The sequence below is a fragment of the Saccopteryx leptura genome, chromosome 3, assembly GCF_036850995.1.
Source record: "Saccopteryx leptura isolate mSacLep1 chromosome 3, mSacLep1_pri_phased_curated, whole genome shotgun sequence".
Classification (NCBI taxonomy): Eukaryota; Metazoa; Chordata; class Mammalia; order Chiroptera; family Emballonuridae; genus Saccopteryx; species Saccopteryx leptura.
The window spans coordinates 27743157-27759734 of record NC_089505.1 but is presented as its reverse complement, the minus strand read 5'-3'; the positions used below and the strand labels follow the sequence as shown (position 1 = coordinate 27759734).

Genomic DNA, 16578 nt, shown 5'->3' with positions numbered 1-16578 from the left:
ATTGTGGAGAACACCACCTCACTTCCCTGAGCCTTAGGAATAAATGAATGAGAACAGACATTTATTTACCACTCGCATGTGCCAAGGAACAGATGGTCATAGTTCACAACAACCCACTGAAGAAGCTGCTATTCACCCTACTTTATAGGTGAGGAAACAGGTAAGGCTTTGAGAGGTCACAGCGGGTCTGCGCTGTTTGGGACTCCAGCCCACAGGTCTCTCTCTCTCTCTCTCTCTCTCTCTGGTATGCCATTATCGCTAGGGGGTTGGGCGCCCTCCCCAGTGGCCTTTACATGCTGGCACACCAACCCTTGGCCTCAGGTCACCTTCCACGAACCCTGAATAAGCCAAGTTACTGTCACATACCAAACAGACAAGAAGTGCCAAGGGCCCTTGAGGCCCGACTTAATTATTTATGAACATTTTATTCTTTGAGGCACTGCTGGCATGTCAGGTAATGAAGCAGAAATGGGACCTGGCTTCCGTTTAAAGTATGAGAAGAACCGCCAGGGGTTGAAGTTTAATTCTTAAATCAAGAGCATGGAAGCGGTCCCTTTCCCAAGTTCTCCTGCACACAACAACAACTGGAGAACTAGTCAGAAAGAGGGAAGAGAAACATATCCTGCTTCTCACATGTTGCCGAGATCCCACAGCATGCCCACCAATTTGATCCTTTCACTCAAGGTACCAACTAGGCAGAAAAGACAGGCACGCACAGCAAGGGGCTGCTCTCCAAAGCTTCCAGGGCCTAAATGACAGAATGGGATATAAAAGGGCCACAGAAGCAAATCCTCGTTTCAGACAAGCATTATAACCAAACTGCAAAAGAAAGTGCTCTGAATCTTCTTAGTCACAAATTAAAGAGATGAAAAGCCAGTGCACTAGAAAAGTGATATTAAGAGTTTCAGAATATTATTCCTCTGCTGATGGATGAAGTTCTGTATCCGCTGACACCTAAATGCCACGTGCATCTGTGTATAAGACACGAAATATAATACCTTGTTGTTGCAATGCTAGGCATCGGGGACTAACGCATCTGTGCAAAGCAGATTCTAGGACAGAATGATTATCAGATGTCTGCCTGTGCACTGAGCAGTGTAGGGGCAAAGAGGGACAAGTGAGAGTCATGCACACAGCAGAGAAAAACAGATTCCTGAAATGGTCTTCTTCAAACCCCAAGAAATAAGGCTTCAGGATCCTTGTTGGAAATATCATGCATGCTAAGGTTTTCCTAAGTTCCTGGCCTCGCTGCACCTTTTTTTTTTGCATTTTTCTGAAGCTGGAAACAAGGAGGCAGTCAGACAGACTCCTGCATGCGTAGTCAGACAGACTCCTGCATGCGTCCAACCGGGATTCACCCGGCATGCCCACCAGGGGGCGATGCTCTGCCCCTCTGGGGCATTGTTCTGTTGCATCCAGAGCCATCCTAGCACCTGGGGCAGAGGCCAAGGAGCCATCCCCAGCGCCCGGGCCATCTTTGCTCCAATGGAGCCTCAGCTGCAGGAGGGGAAGAGAGAGACAGAGAGGAAGGAGAGGGGGAGGGGTGGAGAAGCAGATGGGCGCTTCTCCTGTGTGCCCTGGCCGGGAATCGAACCCGGGACTCCTGCACGCCAGGCCAACATTCTACCACTGAGCCAACCGGCCAGGGCCTCGCTGCACCTTTGGGAGTCTCTTGCTTATGATTCTAAGGCAATTAAGGGTCTAGTTTTTCAATTTCCCATCATGGATGTTCAAAAACCGGGGAGGCTGAGGAACTGCGGAGGCACATGGATATTACTAGGCCTGAGCTAAGAGACAGATCAGCAGGCGTGCAATGGGGGAAAAGGGTGAGGGTTGGTTGTGGAATGTTGTGGTTTTTTTTAAAAAGATACACATTGCTGAGAAAAGTACTTTTTCAAAATGATGAAGACTAATAATATGAGAACATTTATTTCCCAAGTGGGCTCACATATAACTTAGAAATATTATTACTGCAATTTCTTTTAGCAGATTGCTACCAAACCCAGAACTTGAAATCACTAATAATCCAAAACAAAATAAAAACAACCACTGTGTGATCCAATAGACATCTCAGGGCTCTGGCCAGGTTGCTCAGTGGCAGAGCACTGGCCCGGCCTGTGGACGTCCTGGATTCTATTCCCGGCCAGGGCACACAGGAGAAGTGCCCATGGGCTTCTCCACCCCTCCCCCTCTCGCTCTTCCCATACTGCAGCCATGGCTTAATTGGAAAGAGTTGGCCCCAGGCACTGAGGATGGCTCTATGGCCTCCTCCTCAGGCACTAAGAGCTTGGTTGCTGAGCAACGGAGCAATGACCCAGATGGGCATAGCATCGGCCCCTAGTGAGCTTGCCAGGTGGGTCCTGGTTGGGGTGCACGGGGGCGTCTGTTTCTGCCTCTCCTCTTCTCATTGAATATATAAAAAAAGAAAGAACAGGCATCTCAGGTGCAACATATCCCTTTTATTAATAAGATACTAATTCTAAAATATTTAAACCTGCTTTTTTGAAGGAGAAAGACCACATTTCCTTAAATTTCAAAACACTAATGTTGATCCTGGGGCCCATGCTTGTTTCCATGGCTATAAAGACCCACAGCTCAAAATCTAGTCTTATTCTATCTAATTATCCTCAGTGTTTTTTATTAAAATAATGCCAATTCTTCCATTTCTAAAAACAGAAAAATGAACATAAGTATGTGCAGAAAATGACTTAAGCTTCTGGGAAGAAATGCTTTCAGCATTCAAATATACTGAAATATATGCTCAGAATACTCAGCTTCTGATAAGGACACCCAGCACCTGGAACAGCGGCTCACTCAAGTCAATGGCAACTTGATCATAATGTCAGTATCTGGTCATCTTATAATCCTGCTTCTCCACATCCAAACCACCATGGGCATGGTCAGCTCTTCTCCCCCACCGAGGTCTCAGGGAGCATCTGCTACCTCCTCTGAAAGACCTTCCATGACCACCTGATGTAATGATCGTCCACTGGTTACAAGGTGCCTTATGTGAATCTTCTAATTGGTTTGTGTGCTTCCTTGTTTCCTGGCCTTCCTCCCCTCCCCACCTAGGCTCTGGCGCTTCTCATTTGTTGTCTCAAGGAACAGTTATGAAATGTGGTGGTTGTCACTTTCAACCTCCTTGGTGAATCCCTGTGGCACCAGTTCAAAGCTTGGCACATGGCACATGTTCCGTCAGTATTGACTGAAACCTGTTGCACTGAATTGATGCAGGAAGCAACAATGGCTTATTTCCTGTTGAGAGGTAAAGGGTAAGTTTAAATGGCAACATGATTTATGCTGTGGTGACTCTCTGACCTGGTGAAATCTTAACCATAAGTTTTTAAATTTCTTTCCTTTTTTTTCTTCTTCTTCTTTTCCAAGGGAGAGGAGGGGCTATAGAGTGACAAACGCCCACATATGCCCTGACTAGGATCCACCCAGTGACCTCAGTCTGGGGCCATGTTTGTAACTGAGCTATTTTTAGCACTTGAGGTAGAGGTTCCAGAGTCAAAGAAAGGCTATCAATTATACTTTTAATGTTATTGTCTTAAATTGAATCATGTGGATCTTTATAGTACATTATTATTCCCACTCTACATTGCAGACTACCTTTTTTGTGTGTGACAGAGACAGAAAGAGAGGGAGAGATAGGGACAGACAGACAGGAAGGGAGAGAAACGAGAAGCATCAATTCTTCATTGCAGCTCCTTTGTCTCCTTAATTGTTCATTGATTACTTTCTCATATGTGCCTTGACCGGGGGCTACTGCAGAGCGAATGACCACTTGCTCAAGCCAATGACCTTGGGCCCAAGCCAGCGACCTTTGGGCTCAAGCCAGAAACCATGGAGTCATGTCTGTGATCCATGCTCAAGCCAGCGACCCAGTGCTCTAGCTGGCAAGCCCACGTTCAAACTGGATGAGCCAGGCAGTAAAACTGGCGATCTTGGGACTTTGAACCTGGATTCTCTGCTCTATCCACTGCACCACTGCCTGGTCAGGCGCAGGCTACATACTTTTATTTTTTTAATGGTTTTTAAAAAATTTTTTATTTATGATTTTAATTTGTGTTTACATAGATTCAAGTGTCCCATCCGAATATATCTCCCCCCACCCCCTTATTCCCCTTGGTCCCCTCACGCCCCCTCCTCCCAGTGCCTCCCCCCTTCCCTCCAGGATTTGCTGTCCTGTTCTCTGCAATGCTGTGTTATATATATATAATTTCACTAATCTCTTTCCCTTCTCTGATTTCATCTTCTCTTCTACTTTCCCTCTGACCACTTCCCTTCTGGTCCCTTTGATCCCACCTCTGCCTCTGTTCCTCTGCTCAGTTCACATTGTTCATTGCATTCCTCAAATGAGTGAGGTCATATGGTATTTTTCTTTCTCTGCCTGACTTATTTCACTAGCACGATAGTTTCCAGGTCCACCCATGTTGTTGTGAAAGGTAAGATTTCCTTCTTCCTCATAGCCTTGTAGTATTCCAGAGTGTATATGTACCACAGCTTTTTAATCCACTCGTCCACTGACGGACCCTTGGGCTGTTTCCAGATCTTGGCTACTGTGAACAATGCAGGCTACATTCTTAAAAGTTTTCAAATACTGGCTTACTTTCCAAAATGAAAACTACAACCAGTGGCACAGCAAGGCCGATTTACCTGTATATAATTTTTCTTCATGAATTAAAAAAAATTTAAATTTATTTCTATCACTTTTTATCTTTTATTTAATTGTTTCAGAGGGCAGGAATTTTGTAGTGTGGTCTCAAAAACAGTTACAAGACTTAGGAACTTAAAGCAATCTCTATAGATAGTTGTTGGATAGATAGATTAGATAGAAATATGCATATACAGATATAGCCATATGTGTATATGTATATATATGTGTATGTATATCTATAACTGGTATATACAGTATACACATATATATATGTAGATAGCTATTTATGGGTAGATATAGCTACACGCATACACATGTGTATCTGTGTGTTTGCAATATGCTGCTTTAGTGTCATTCATAATTCCACAAAGATGAATATACTTTGCACATTTTTTCAAAACGTAATTATGTATTTTTAAAATACAGGTATCAATGTCATCTCCCATTATTATAAATAAAATTTCACTATAAAGGAATATTTAGATAAAATAACCATATTTATATGTCAGAAACTCTAAAGAAGAAAAACAGAGACAGAAATTAAAATTTTGTGGAGATGAAAAAAATACCAGAGATTCGTTGACGGAAAAGAAAAGGTAAAAAAGTTTCTGGAAGGGTTACGTAAAATACTCACAGTATTCTTCTGGCAAATGATTTCCTAAAAAAAAAAAAGAGAGAAAAGTAAATCAGAAATCAATACCAAAGTAATTAATTCAATTAACTAACTGAACTATCTTTGTGGGCAGATTTGTGTTAACACTTTTACTAGCAATTAGAAATTTCAGGGCATGTAGAATCAACTTCTGCATCTGAGAAGTTTACAATCTGACAAGAAGAGTCAGAAAAACACACACACAGAAAACAGCACACACAAGTAAAATCCAAACCCTGGATAATCTGAAAATCATTTCATCAGAATACGTTTACACAGAATTACCAACCACAGCCTTTTAGGAAAATGTTGAGATGAGTTTGTTGCCCCTACGTCAACCTCACTCCTGCCCTGGGAGGGGACCGAGCCGCCGGCTGCCTCCTGGGCGGCTGCAGCCAAGGGGACCGGCCACTATCAGAATAGGCAAATCCACACATAGGAAATGAGGCCACCTGCCAATAACTAGTCATAAATACAAGTCAGGTATTATTCAGTAAGAAGTAGAATGTGATAAATACATGGCGAGCAGTAGCCCTATCTTCTAGGTTGTGAGAAGTGAGACAAGATCATGCAAATAACGTGTCTGGTGCACAGAAAGCGCCTGATAAAGTCAGCTTTCATCATGATTACTCCTCGACAAAGCGACTAGAAACACGAGGCAGAATCTGGAAAAGCCTACGGCATAAAGGCTTCACTGAGGCTGGGGAATCATGATTTAGAAAGAAGAAAAAGAACAGTCTATTAGAAGAGATGGTATGTATGTTGTCATGGAAACAGGAAATGTAAGGCCTCTGTGGAGCCTCCAGGGTGGGTCCATCTGGCTAAGAAGAGCAGCCAGCTCCGGCAGGTGAGAGGAGAAAGATGTAAAACCCAGCAGACTGGCCATCGTTTTCCATCTGAGGATCAACGTGAGGCAATGGTGAACCACTGAGGGCTCTGGCTTAGAGCAGTATGCATAAGGACAACAGATCAGTAAACAAAAATCTATACAGAAAGGAACTGTGCTGGGTAATTCTGAGAGCCATGAAGATATATGTGTGTAAAATACTAAAATATCTTCAACGCCTCAGAATCTTGGTGATAAAGAAAGGGCACATACACATTTAGAGAGATATTATTGGCCTGGACACACGCATGTGTGCGCACACGTGCCAAGTCTCGCACAGACCTCTATGACATCACTGCATGTACGAACTGCACATGTTTTTCATATGATTCTCCCATCCTATAGCATGAGCCACCTTGGATGCCAGGGCCATGTCTCGTTCATATCTGTACCCACTAATGCCCAGGAAATTGAATGGCGCAGAGTGGGTACTCAATAAAAGCATGAATAAATAAGTTAACGAATGCACGAGACTGACAGCTTATAACTATGATTTGGGTAGATATGTGTAAGGAGGGTCTGGCTCTGCTCCCGACTAGCCAGGTGTCCTTTAACCTCTCTGTAATGTAACTCACTAAGAGTTGGGGTGAGTGATCGCTGGTCTCTCCCAACTCTGTGTTCTCTCATTTGCTTTTGGCAAAAGGCCCATCACAGTCAGCACTGTCCTTGTGCCACTGGAAGGAGAGAGGCCCCCACACCCCGCACAGGAGCACGGGAATGGCAGCGGTAGCCACGGGAGCTCTGGTGAGACCTGGGAGAACCGAAGGCCAGCATTACAAAGAGAACCACAGCTGCCCTTGGCTTAGAGTCCACACGGCACGTCTTCCTGAAGAACTGCTCCCTGGAGGAACAATTCTCTTCCACGACTTCTTTGCCTTCACTTTGGGTAATGCCTGAATGATAACAGCTACTAAACTGTACTAAAACCACCCCTAACCGAATCTACTCAGTTCTCATTAACCACGGCTTATGTTTTGTAGAAGCTAATTAGATACAAATTGTTCTCTTGAAGGAGACAGTTTACTCAGTTCATGATATAACAACCTCCAATAAGGCATAAACAACTCACATGAAAACAAGGGCACTATTTGTGCATTTTTAACTCAGTACAAACTAAGAGCAAACAAGACCTCAAACGATAATCTACCTACTGAGGCTGAAGAGTGAATGTTTAATTTGTCCTAAAACCCATTAAAGGAATAAAAGGAGGGAGGGGAATGAATTTAAGACACAACTGCTCTATTTCACATCACTTCATGGAAGCACCTCGTCTAGGTGCCCAGAAACATGAAGAAAGATAAAATAAACAGAAACGTCAGTTTCTTATCAGTGGATATTTCTGGAGTTGCACTAGCTCACTACTTCATAACTGTCTGACTCTTTAGGGGGCTTCTGGTCGGTGCACCCCTCGGCTGTACCAAAAATAACCAAAAACTGTCTTTTGAATTTTTCCAGTCCCCTATGATGACCAAATAGGGAAGCAAGACAAAGCAAAAATCAAGCCTCGGTCTCATTCCAAGGGAAGACAAAGACAACGTTTGATAGCTATTTGGGACAATATAACTTTGAAGAGGTCATTTTAAGGATAAATAAATGGAGTATCTCCAAAATTGGAAAGTGTTTGTGCTTAAAACTTGGGCAATTCCAGCCAAGGGAAGGAAGTGGGAACAGCTGGAGAGGGGCTGCGAAGTCAAGTCCACTCAGGGCGGAGGAGCAGAACACGCAACCGGGATCTCAACCCCCGGAAGGGAAGCGAAGGAGCCGGGAGTTCTCGTTCTCGGCAGGGAGAGAACAAAGCCCCCAGCTGGCGACCTTCCGGGTCTTCCCTCCTGACCCCTCTTGCTGTCCCAGTGGAGCTTGCAAGTTTCCCACTCAAGCTGGAAAAAAGAGAGAGATTTCTTGTACTCTCCAGCTCCATCCTCTTAGCTAATATCAATGCTTCTAAAGCTAGATAAGAAACTTACACGCTGGCTGTTGGGAACACCCTTGGCCTCACCAAGAAGGTGTGACTCAACCCAGCATTCCCCATTCTGCTAAAATAAAGCTGAGCAGGCTTAGGAAGCAGGTGTCCACAGAACTGGCCCATCCTTTACATTCGGAAACTAATGACAAGTGTGCTTAGATATTATGCTTAAAGCTCTAGGTTAAAAACACAACTCGATAATCTAACAAAAACCTATAAAATCATAATTATACAGTAAAGAGAAAATTTATGGACAGACTTAGATGGAAATGTACCTGATGACAAATCCAAGAATATGAGACTTGCCCTGCTCTGACAGTTATTAGCTGAGTGTGCCCCTAAATCATCCCATCTCTCTGGGTTTCTGTATAAACGTAAAGAAAATATCTTCTATTTGTCTGGTCTATATAATAAGTATTTAACGTCTATCTCATTCGGTTGTTTTTAAAGACCAAGTGAAATAAGTTTATGGAAGTACTTCAAGCATTTTAAAGCCATATCCAGGATGAGTATTAATATTATCAAAGCAAACAGCCACAACTCAATCCCTGTACTTCCAGATCTAGGGACACTGTGTACCTGTTGTTTTGTGACCAGGGGTCAGAACACATCCTTCTCTTGATATGATATGAGAAACTTTCAATTAAAACAACCTGAACAAAAGTCAGGTTAAGTTACACCAAAGCTGGAAAGTAAACCTGAAAGAAATTCTAGACTGACTAGTTTCTCCTTCTGTCTTAGTTTTGTTTCATGTTTAAATAAATGTTATCTTGGTGGGAAAACTCTAAGTAGACACAGATCTTTAAGTGGGGCTAGGATGCTGATGAGTGATATTCTATACACACAGCATTTGAAACAGCTCCTTCACATGAACTTCTCCTTAAAATGTGTTGCTGCAATTTTAAGTAACATCCTCTTCTTGGACACCAGTTGTTTCTTTCAGCAACACCTAATTGGACCATATTATTCAAGTGCAGGTATTTCTTTAAAGAAAAAAAACTATCATTGGAAAGTTATAGGTATAATGAATTTCTGTACAGTGAATTTTGCACATAAATTTCGGTAATAATTTCAAGGCTGCATTCTATAAGACCCAAACAGGATGAGGAACTGGAGTGCCACAGAGATCAGCTTCCACAGAGAGAATCATTCATTTACAGAGAACGAAAGGGGGAACAGAATTTAGCAAGTCTTGCCACATTTCTGACTCCTTTTCTGTGCACAGAGGTATTCCTTGCTCTTTAAGGTATTTTCAAACTCATGGGCCTGTGATGAAAGCCTCTCCACAGGAAACACCTATCTGGTGCTGACCCAGGGATATGACGACACCTTCCATGTACAGTGTGGCACAAAGCTCCCTCTCCCTTTGACAAATACTAGTAAGATGCTACAAACAGTGAGCCGGGGGGTGGGGAGGGTAAAAGAGGAATTAGGAAAACAAGAGCATATCATCTCTTAGAAGATGTAGTATTGTTTTGTTTTGTTTTTAGTGAGAGAGAGGGAGAAAGAGAGGGCCAGACAGGAACAGACAGAAAGGGAGAGAGATAAAAAGCATCAGTTCTTTGTTGCAGCTCCTTAGTTGCTCATTGATTGCTTTCTCATATGTGCCTTGACCGGGGGGCTCCAGCCAAGCCAGTGACCCCTTGCTCAAGCCAGCGACCTTGGGCTCAAGCTGGTGAGCCTGCGCTCAAGCAGAGGAGCCTGTGCTCAAGTCGGCGACCTCAAGATTTCAAACCTGGGTCCTCTGCATCCTAGGCCAACTTGATCCACTGTACCACTGCCAGGTCAGGTGAAGATGTAGTATTGTTATAATTGATATGAAAGAAAACTGGATTCTCTGGTCTCAAGCCCTTCCCAAAACCTCAGGGATGGATTCTACAACTGGGAAATCAACTCCTCTAAATAAATCATCTAGTCTGTCAACTCAAGATGGTCAGAGGAAATCTTGATCCAGCAGTGCTCACATGTATGACTCAGCTCCTCCCCAAACTACCTGCTTTCCCAATCTGACATGGTGTGTCACAAATTGGGCCATTTCTGAAATAAGTAAAATAAAAAGAACAAGGCTGTTTCTTCTCTCAACAGAAAGAAAAATCTTCCCATGAAATAACAAAAGGAAGGTATTTGATGACTACGCTGAACAGGCTTGAGAAAGCAGACTGGCATGGTTTACAAATCAATGGTGGGCTATGAGTGAGCAAGATACACGCAGAACTGCCCAGAGGCAGCGCTGTGCACAGGACAGGCCAACAGTCCTGCTTTAGGACCAGCCAGACTACTTGAACAGGATCACACTTTCAGATGACTTTCTCCCCTAACATCTACCGTATACTTTGTACCACCAACCAAGTTAGGGTTATTGTCAAGGGCTGGGAAGAACGCAGTAAAAATTAATTGTTAAACTGAAAAGACTCAAAGACCTTTGAAAAATATGAATTTTAATTTCATGTACAATTCAATGTAAAACTAAATTCATCTTCACTACTTACCTTGGAGAGGGAGGTAAAACTTTAAGAAAAGAAAGTAGTGGTGTAAGAGCAAAAAATAAAGTTTTTATGGGTTTAAGAACACTCTGGAATCTGAGCAGATTCACCAAACACAGTCCCTTAAGTTCAAGGTATTAATTACAGAAACTACCCCGATCTCCTCACCAGTTTACTGAGCAGGATCACAGAGCCGAACAAGAGGCGAGAGAGAGGGAAACTGCAGAAGCAATCCCAGGAAAATGCAGTGAAGGGTTTAGCAACAGCTTATGCAGACCTCAACGGGCTTTTAAAAGTTTGAAAACAGGCCCTGGCTGGTTGGCTCAGCGGTAGAGTGTCGGCCTAGCGTGCGGAGGACCCGGGTTCGATTCCCGGCCAGGGCACACAGGAGAAGCGCCCATTTGCTTCTCCACCCCTCCCCCTCTCCTTCCTCTCTGTCTCTCTCTTCTCCTCCCGCAGCCAAGGCTCCATTGGAGCAAAGATGGCCCGGGCGCTGGGGATGGCTCCTTGGCCTCTGCCCCAGGCGCTAGAGTGGCTCTGGTCGCAACATGGCGACGCCCAGGATGGGCAGAGCATCGCCCCCTGGTGGGCAGAGCGTCGCCCCCTGGTGGGCGTGCTGGGTGGATCCCGGTCGGGCGCATGCGGGAGTCTGTCTGACTGTCTCTCCCGGTTTCCAGCTTCAGAAAAATGAAAAAAAAAAAAAAATTAATTAAAAGTTTGAAAACATGAAAGGTTTTCATTAACAGGGAGAAATGTTCAGGGTGCATTATCCGCGTACAGGGAAATGAGATGCGCCCTCCCCAGGAGAGCCTCGGGCGGGCCCTTCAGAGGTGTTCCAGGAGGAGGCCCTGTCGTCAGAGGGGATGACCGCCCCACGCCTGTCACTACGCCTGCGCACCATCCACTGGGACAAGGTGTGGACGTGGAAGACAGTGAGACTGACGGTCCTGACTCTGTGCCGGGCGAGGCTAATGTGTGTGCCTATCTCTTCGTTTTTTAACAAAAATGTTTAACAAGTTTGAAAAATGTAAATAAGGAAAAAGCTTATAAAAAAAGAATATAAAGAAAATACTTCTATACAGTTGTACAATGTGCGTGTTAAGTTCAGTGTTACTTCAAGAGCTAAAAAGAAAATCAGAGTTTATGTTTACAGTAATCTAAGATTAATTTATTGAGTCAAGAATTTTTAAATAAATGCAGTGTAGCCTCAGTGTGCAGTGTACACGCAGCCTACAGTGGTGACAGCAATGTCCCTGGCCTGCGGTCACTCGCTCCTCGCTCACCAACTCACCTAGAGCAACTCCCAGTCCCGCAAGCTCTGTCCACGGAAACCGCCCTATGTAAGTATGGCATTTATTTTTACCTTTTATACCACGTCTTTAACATGTCTTTTGTGTTTAGATACACAAATGCTGCCTAGAGTATTCAGTACAGTGACGTGCTGCACGCTAGGTGTGTGGTGAGTCGCACCATGCAGGCTTGTGTAAGTGCACTCTCTACGTTCACACAACAATGAAATCGCCTGACAACACCTTTCTCCGAACATTTCCTGTCGGTAAGTGACGCATGATGGCACTCCACATTATCCTTTCACGTAAACTCAGACACAGATTTCAAATACTTTTATGGTTCCCATCAATTACTTTTTCAGGAGCTTAAACTTAAGAGAAAAAAAACTTTTTCCCCTAAGATTTCTTCCTGAGAATTTCCTGCCAAAGAGGAACTGTTCTCTTCAACAAAGAGCATTAGATGAAAAAAAGAAATTGGTGCAGCTGTACTTTCTAAATGTTCAAAGAATAAAGCCATGGGAAGCTAGGTATATGGCATTCTCATTCTCTCTTTGCCCTGGGAAAACAGGGAGATGCTTCCTTTTACTTTATTTGGTGAATCCATACCTATTATATTACGTATAAATATCTCTTGTTCTGCCTTATTTCACAGCAGCTTACCTTTTCATTGGTAGATGGCAGGGCTAACAGCTACACCTCTAACTAACTGCAACAGAAATCAATGAAATTAATCACACAGATGCACACTCACGTACAACAGACTTTTCTCAGTAGCAGAGGACTGGAGGAATTTCTAGGGCTCAGAAGAAATTGTTAGACTGAAAAAAATACTTTCTATCCCCAAGACCTTTATACACTGCAAACACCTAGTTGGGCTAGGAACAAGTCAGATAAGAAAATGGCAAAAGCTTAAGTTAACGGAAGGAGGAAGAGAAAAAAAAAGAATGAATGGCTTGTGCATGGAACAATTCAGGAGGCACAGGTGATGGGTTTTTCGAAATAAACACACTTAGCAGGAATGTCTGATCTCCTAACTGCAATCAGGTTGAGTGGTTAGGAGGACGGGCTTCGGAGCCAGGCAGACCTGGTCCCAAATTTTACTAGCTCTATCACAGTTTGGGCAAATGACTGAATTGTGTGAGCCTCACTTTGCAATTCTATAACATGGTGACAGAATATATTCATCACAGGGATGCTTTAAGACAAGTGTTTAATGTAAATCAGTATGTGGGTAAAGCACATACTACTTAGCCCACAGTGCGTGCTCAATAACAAGCAGCTGTTATGTATAAAATAAGTTTATTTTATATGGACTGGCCTTTGGAAAGAACTACCGTATTTTATTCAAATAGCAATAACACTTCTATACAAAGTCTGGCTGAAATCAATGTCATAAATAAGTTTACTTGTTCCATACAAATTTCTGATAAGGTTAGCTTTATCTCTTTTTTTCTCAAATGCAATTTTAATTTACTTTTTAAAAAAATTTCCCAAGGAAAGAATGGTCATAAAATGATATTATCGGATGCCAGTAGGGCAAGAAAATCGTGTAAAGTGAAAAATGTCCAACACAACACTGACTGCTTAAAATAAACTTACTGCCCCCCCCAAAAAAATTAGAAAATAATCTTACTTCATCAACTGCTAATACATATATGTTGTAAACAGCTGTAAGTCAAAATGTATAATTCAGAATAAACCACCATAAAAGTTTATAATGCACTAATTAAAGGAGTTAAATCTGGGCAAAAATTAGGTCAGAGGTTCTTAAAGAATTGCTCCAGGTAAGAAACAGATTTAGACAGAGCAGGGGCAAATCTCACAGGACTATGTAGAGCAGTGGTTCTCAACCTTTCTAATGCCGTGACCCTGCAATACAGTTCCTCATGTTGCGGTGGCCCCAAACCAAAAAATAATTTTGGTGGCTACTTCATAACTGTAATTTTGCTACAGTTATGATTTGGAATGTAAATACCTGATATGCATTATGTATTTTCCAATGGCTTTAGGCGACCCCACTGGGGTCGCGACCCACAGGTTGAGAACCGCTGATGTAGAGTATTCTGTAGTATCAATGCCCGGCACAAGGCCTGGCATACAGTAAGGTATCTGCTAAAAGAAACCGCAGATTTTTCAGACGAAAGCCATATAAGCTTTAGATACTCAGATAAAAGCAAAATACTATTTTTTTTGCATGAATTTAGGGTTAGAGATCTTCATATAATAATTACTAAACCATTGGAAATATGGCTCTGGGTCTGAGGGCTCCAGGACCCACCACTGGCTTTGATTTGGGAACTGGAAGACACAGCTGAGGAAAAGCACACAGAGCTAGCCAGAAGTTTCACAAAGGAAATGACTAATATCAGGCTCAGCCTGAGTTTCACTGAACTGTTAGATGCCTTTCAAAGAATCACACAGTGTATAAAGTCACTTGGACTTGCAAAAGCATTTTAGGCAATTCATTGGATGCAGGAAATACCCTGGTATCTGAGTTCCCATGCTGGAAAGAATGGCCATAGGATATGCTGAATTTTGTAAACGGATACAGTGAGTTTTTATTCCCTCCTTCCTGTCTTAATTGAAATCATATCTCTGTGAAAGTAGATGGCAATTTTCAGGTGATACTCAGAGAATTTCTACTTAGAGCCCTGGTTGACAAACTGCGGCTCGCGAGCCACATGCTGCTCTTTGGCCCCTTGAGTGTGGCTCTTCCACAAAATACCACATGCGGGCGCTACCTTGATAAGGAATGTACCTACCTATATAGTTTTTAAAAAATTGGCTCTCAAAAGAAATTTCAATCATTGTACTGTTGATATTTGGCTCTGTTGACTAATGAGTTTGCCGACCACTGACTTAGAGTACTGTCAGTAGGAAGCATAGTATTTCTAGTTGGAGACAGGTGTGCCCCATAAAACCACTAATGGCGACAAGCACAAGGCTCGACCATCCATACCTTATGTAATCTCACCTTTCTCTAGTGGGTGTAGACTTTCTATTAACACAGTCTCCTCAGGTATAACTCTAACCGGAGCTTAGAATTCAACATTAACTTTTTTCCTCCCTGTGTACCATCAAATGTCTACAGTGAATTCCAAATAAACCTCACCACTTAACCGGCAATTGTTGCACAATTATCACACTGACAAAAAAAAAACAAACAAACAACACTTTCACAAACATAAGCTACTCAAATTTTTCTGGATGATAGAGGTAACCCCTACCACTCTGGGGCCTAAAGTAACAATTTAGTCAACAAATGAGGTACCTTCAGTGAGTGCAGAGAGTTTGAGTTAGTGTCACAGTAGAGGATGACGTTGTTGGCCATGCTGAAACTTTCTCTCACTCCCAGGTGGTAGAACAGGGACGGCTGCCGGAAGGCATCGCTCATTTCCACCACAGCAATATCTGCAAACAGGAAACAAAGTCCCCAAGAGATGACACCTAAGCAATGCCCAGTAAGCACATTTTGCTTTTAATAACTTAGTATTCAAAGAGGAAATGAAGAAATAATAGGGATTTTCCCTCGGCGTTTATCATTAAAATTTGAATTTGCAGTTCTACCCGGAAGTGTTTTTATAAAAAGGAGCCAAACTGCATTGTTTTGAAAACAACAAATGGGTCTTAAATTTACTGGAAACTAAGGAGAGTCTGCAATGGTGGGAAGTGGGGTTAATGCCTTCTGTTCAATATCAACATTACAACGTAAGGTTTCAGGGGCAGCTCCATAGGGAAGTGGCAATAAGCAGGAACTCTAAAATGAGATCTAAGTCTGAAATTAACCCAGAGTTAAATTTTATAATTAATTAATTACTATGTAGCATGTGCACAACAAATATAAGTCAAAAGAAATGGGAAGCAAAGGTATAAAGAACTATGACTAGGAAGGAGAATATAACCACAGATACAAATTCTTCCAAAGCTCAGAGATGCCTAATATCAAGGTACAGTGATACCTCGGTTCTCGAACGCCTTGACTTTCGACCAAATCGGTATTCGACCAGGAAATTCGAGAAAATTTTGTCTTGGAATCCGAACAAATATTTGGAACTCGAACGTCCGAGATTAGCCGAGTTGAGCTGAATGGCATTCATTCGGCCGAGCGCGCCTTGCCTGCGTCATCAGTGTGAGTCACGCTTTGTCACGCTTTGTGGAGAGAGAGAATCACATTTTTGTGGAGAGAGAGAATCACGTTTTTGTGGAGAGAGTCACGCTTTGTGGAGAGAGTCACGCTTTGTGGTGAGAGTCACGCTTTGTGGTGAGAGTCACGCTTTGTGGTGAGACTCACGCTTTGTGGAGAGACTCACGCTTTGTGCACGCTTTGTACACTGAATTTAACCCTTAGACATGGGTCCAAAGAAAGCCAGAAGTGGTAATGCAGACAAAGGTAAGCGGAAAGCTGTGAGAACAACGATTGAGCTGAAAAAAGAAATCATTGCCAAATATGAACAGGGCACACGTGTTTCAGATCTGTCTGCTGAGTATGGCATGCCAAGATCTACTATCTCAACTTTCCTTAAGAATAAAGCTGTTATAAAGGCTGCTAATGTTGCCAAAGGTGTTACATTGTTAACAAAGCAAAGGCCTCAGATAATGGAGGAAATGGAGAAGCTGCTTCTTATTTTCATTAAAGAAAAAGAGT

General features: G+C 42.9%; 1 protein-coding gene across 2 annotated transcripts in view; it reads right to left on the bottom strand.

Annotated features, from left to right (window-relative positions):
* Positions 1 to 16578, bottom strand: part of MAP3K5 (mitogen-activated protein kinase kinase kinase 5) — a 193445-nt gene that overhangs the window by 117820 nt on the left and 59047 nt on the right. For both annotated transcript variants that reach the window (XM_066373149.1, XM_066373148.1), the window contains exons 2-3: positions 15205 to 15344; positions 5295 to 5318 (exon numbers count right to left, since the gene is read on the bottom strand). In XM_066373149.1, the coding sequence (XP_066229246.1) occupies positions 5295 to 5318; positions 15205 to 15344 (164 nt within the window). The remainder of the gene's footprint in view (positions 1 to 5294; positions 5319 to 15204; positions 15345 to 16578) is intronic.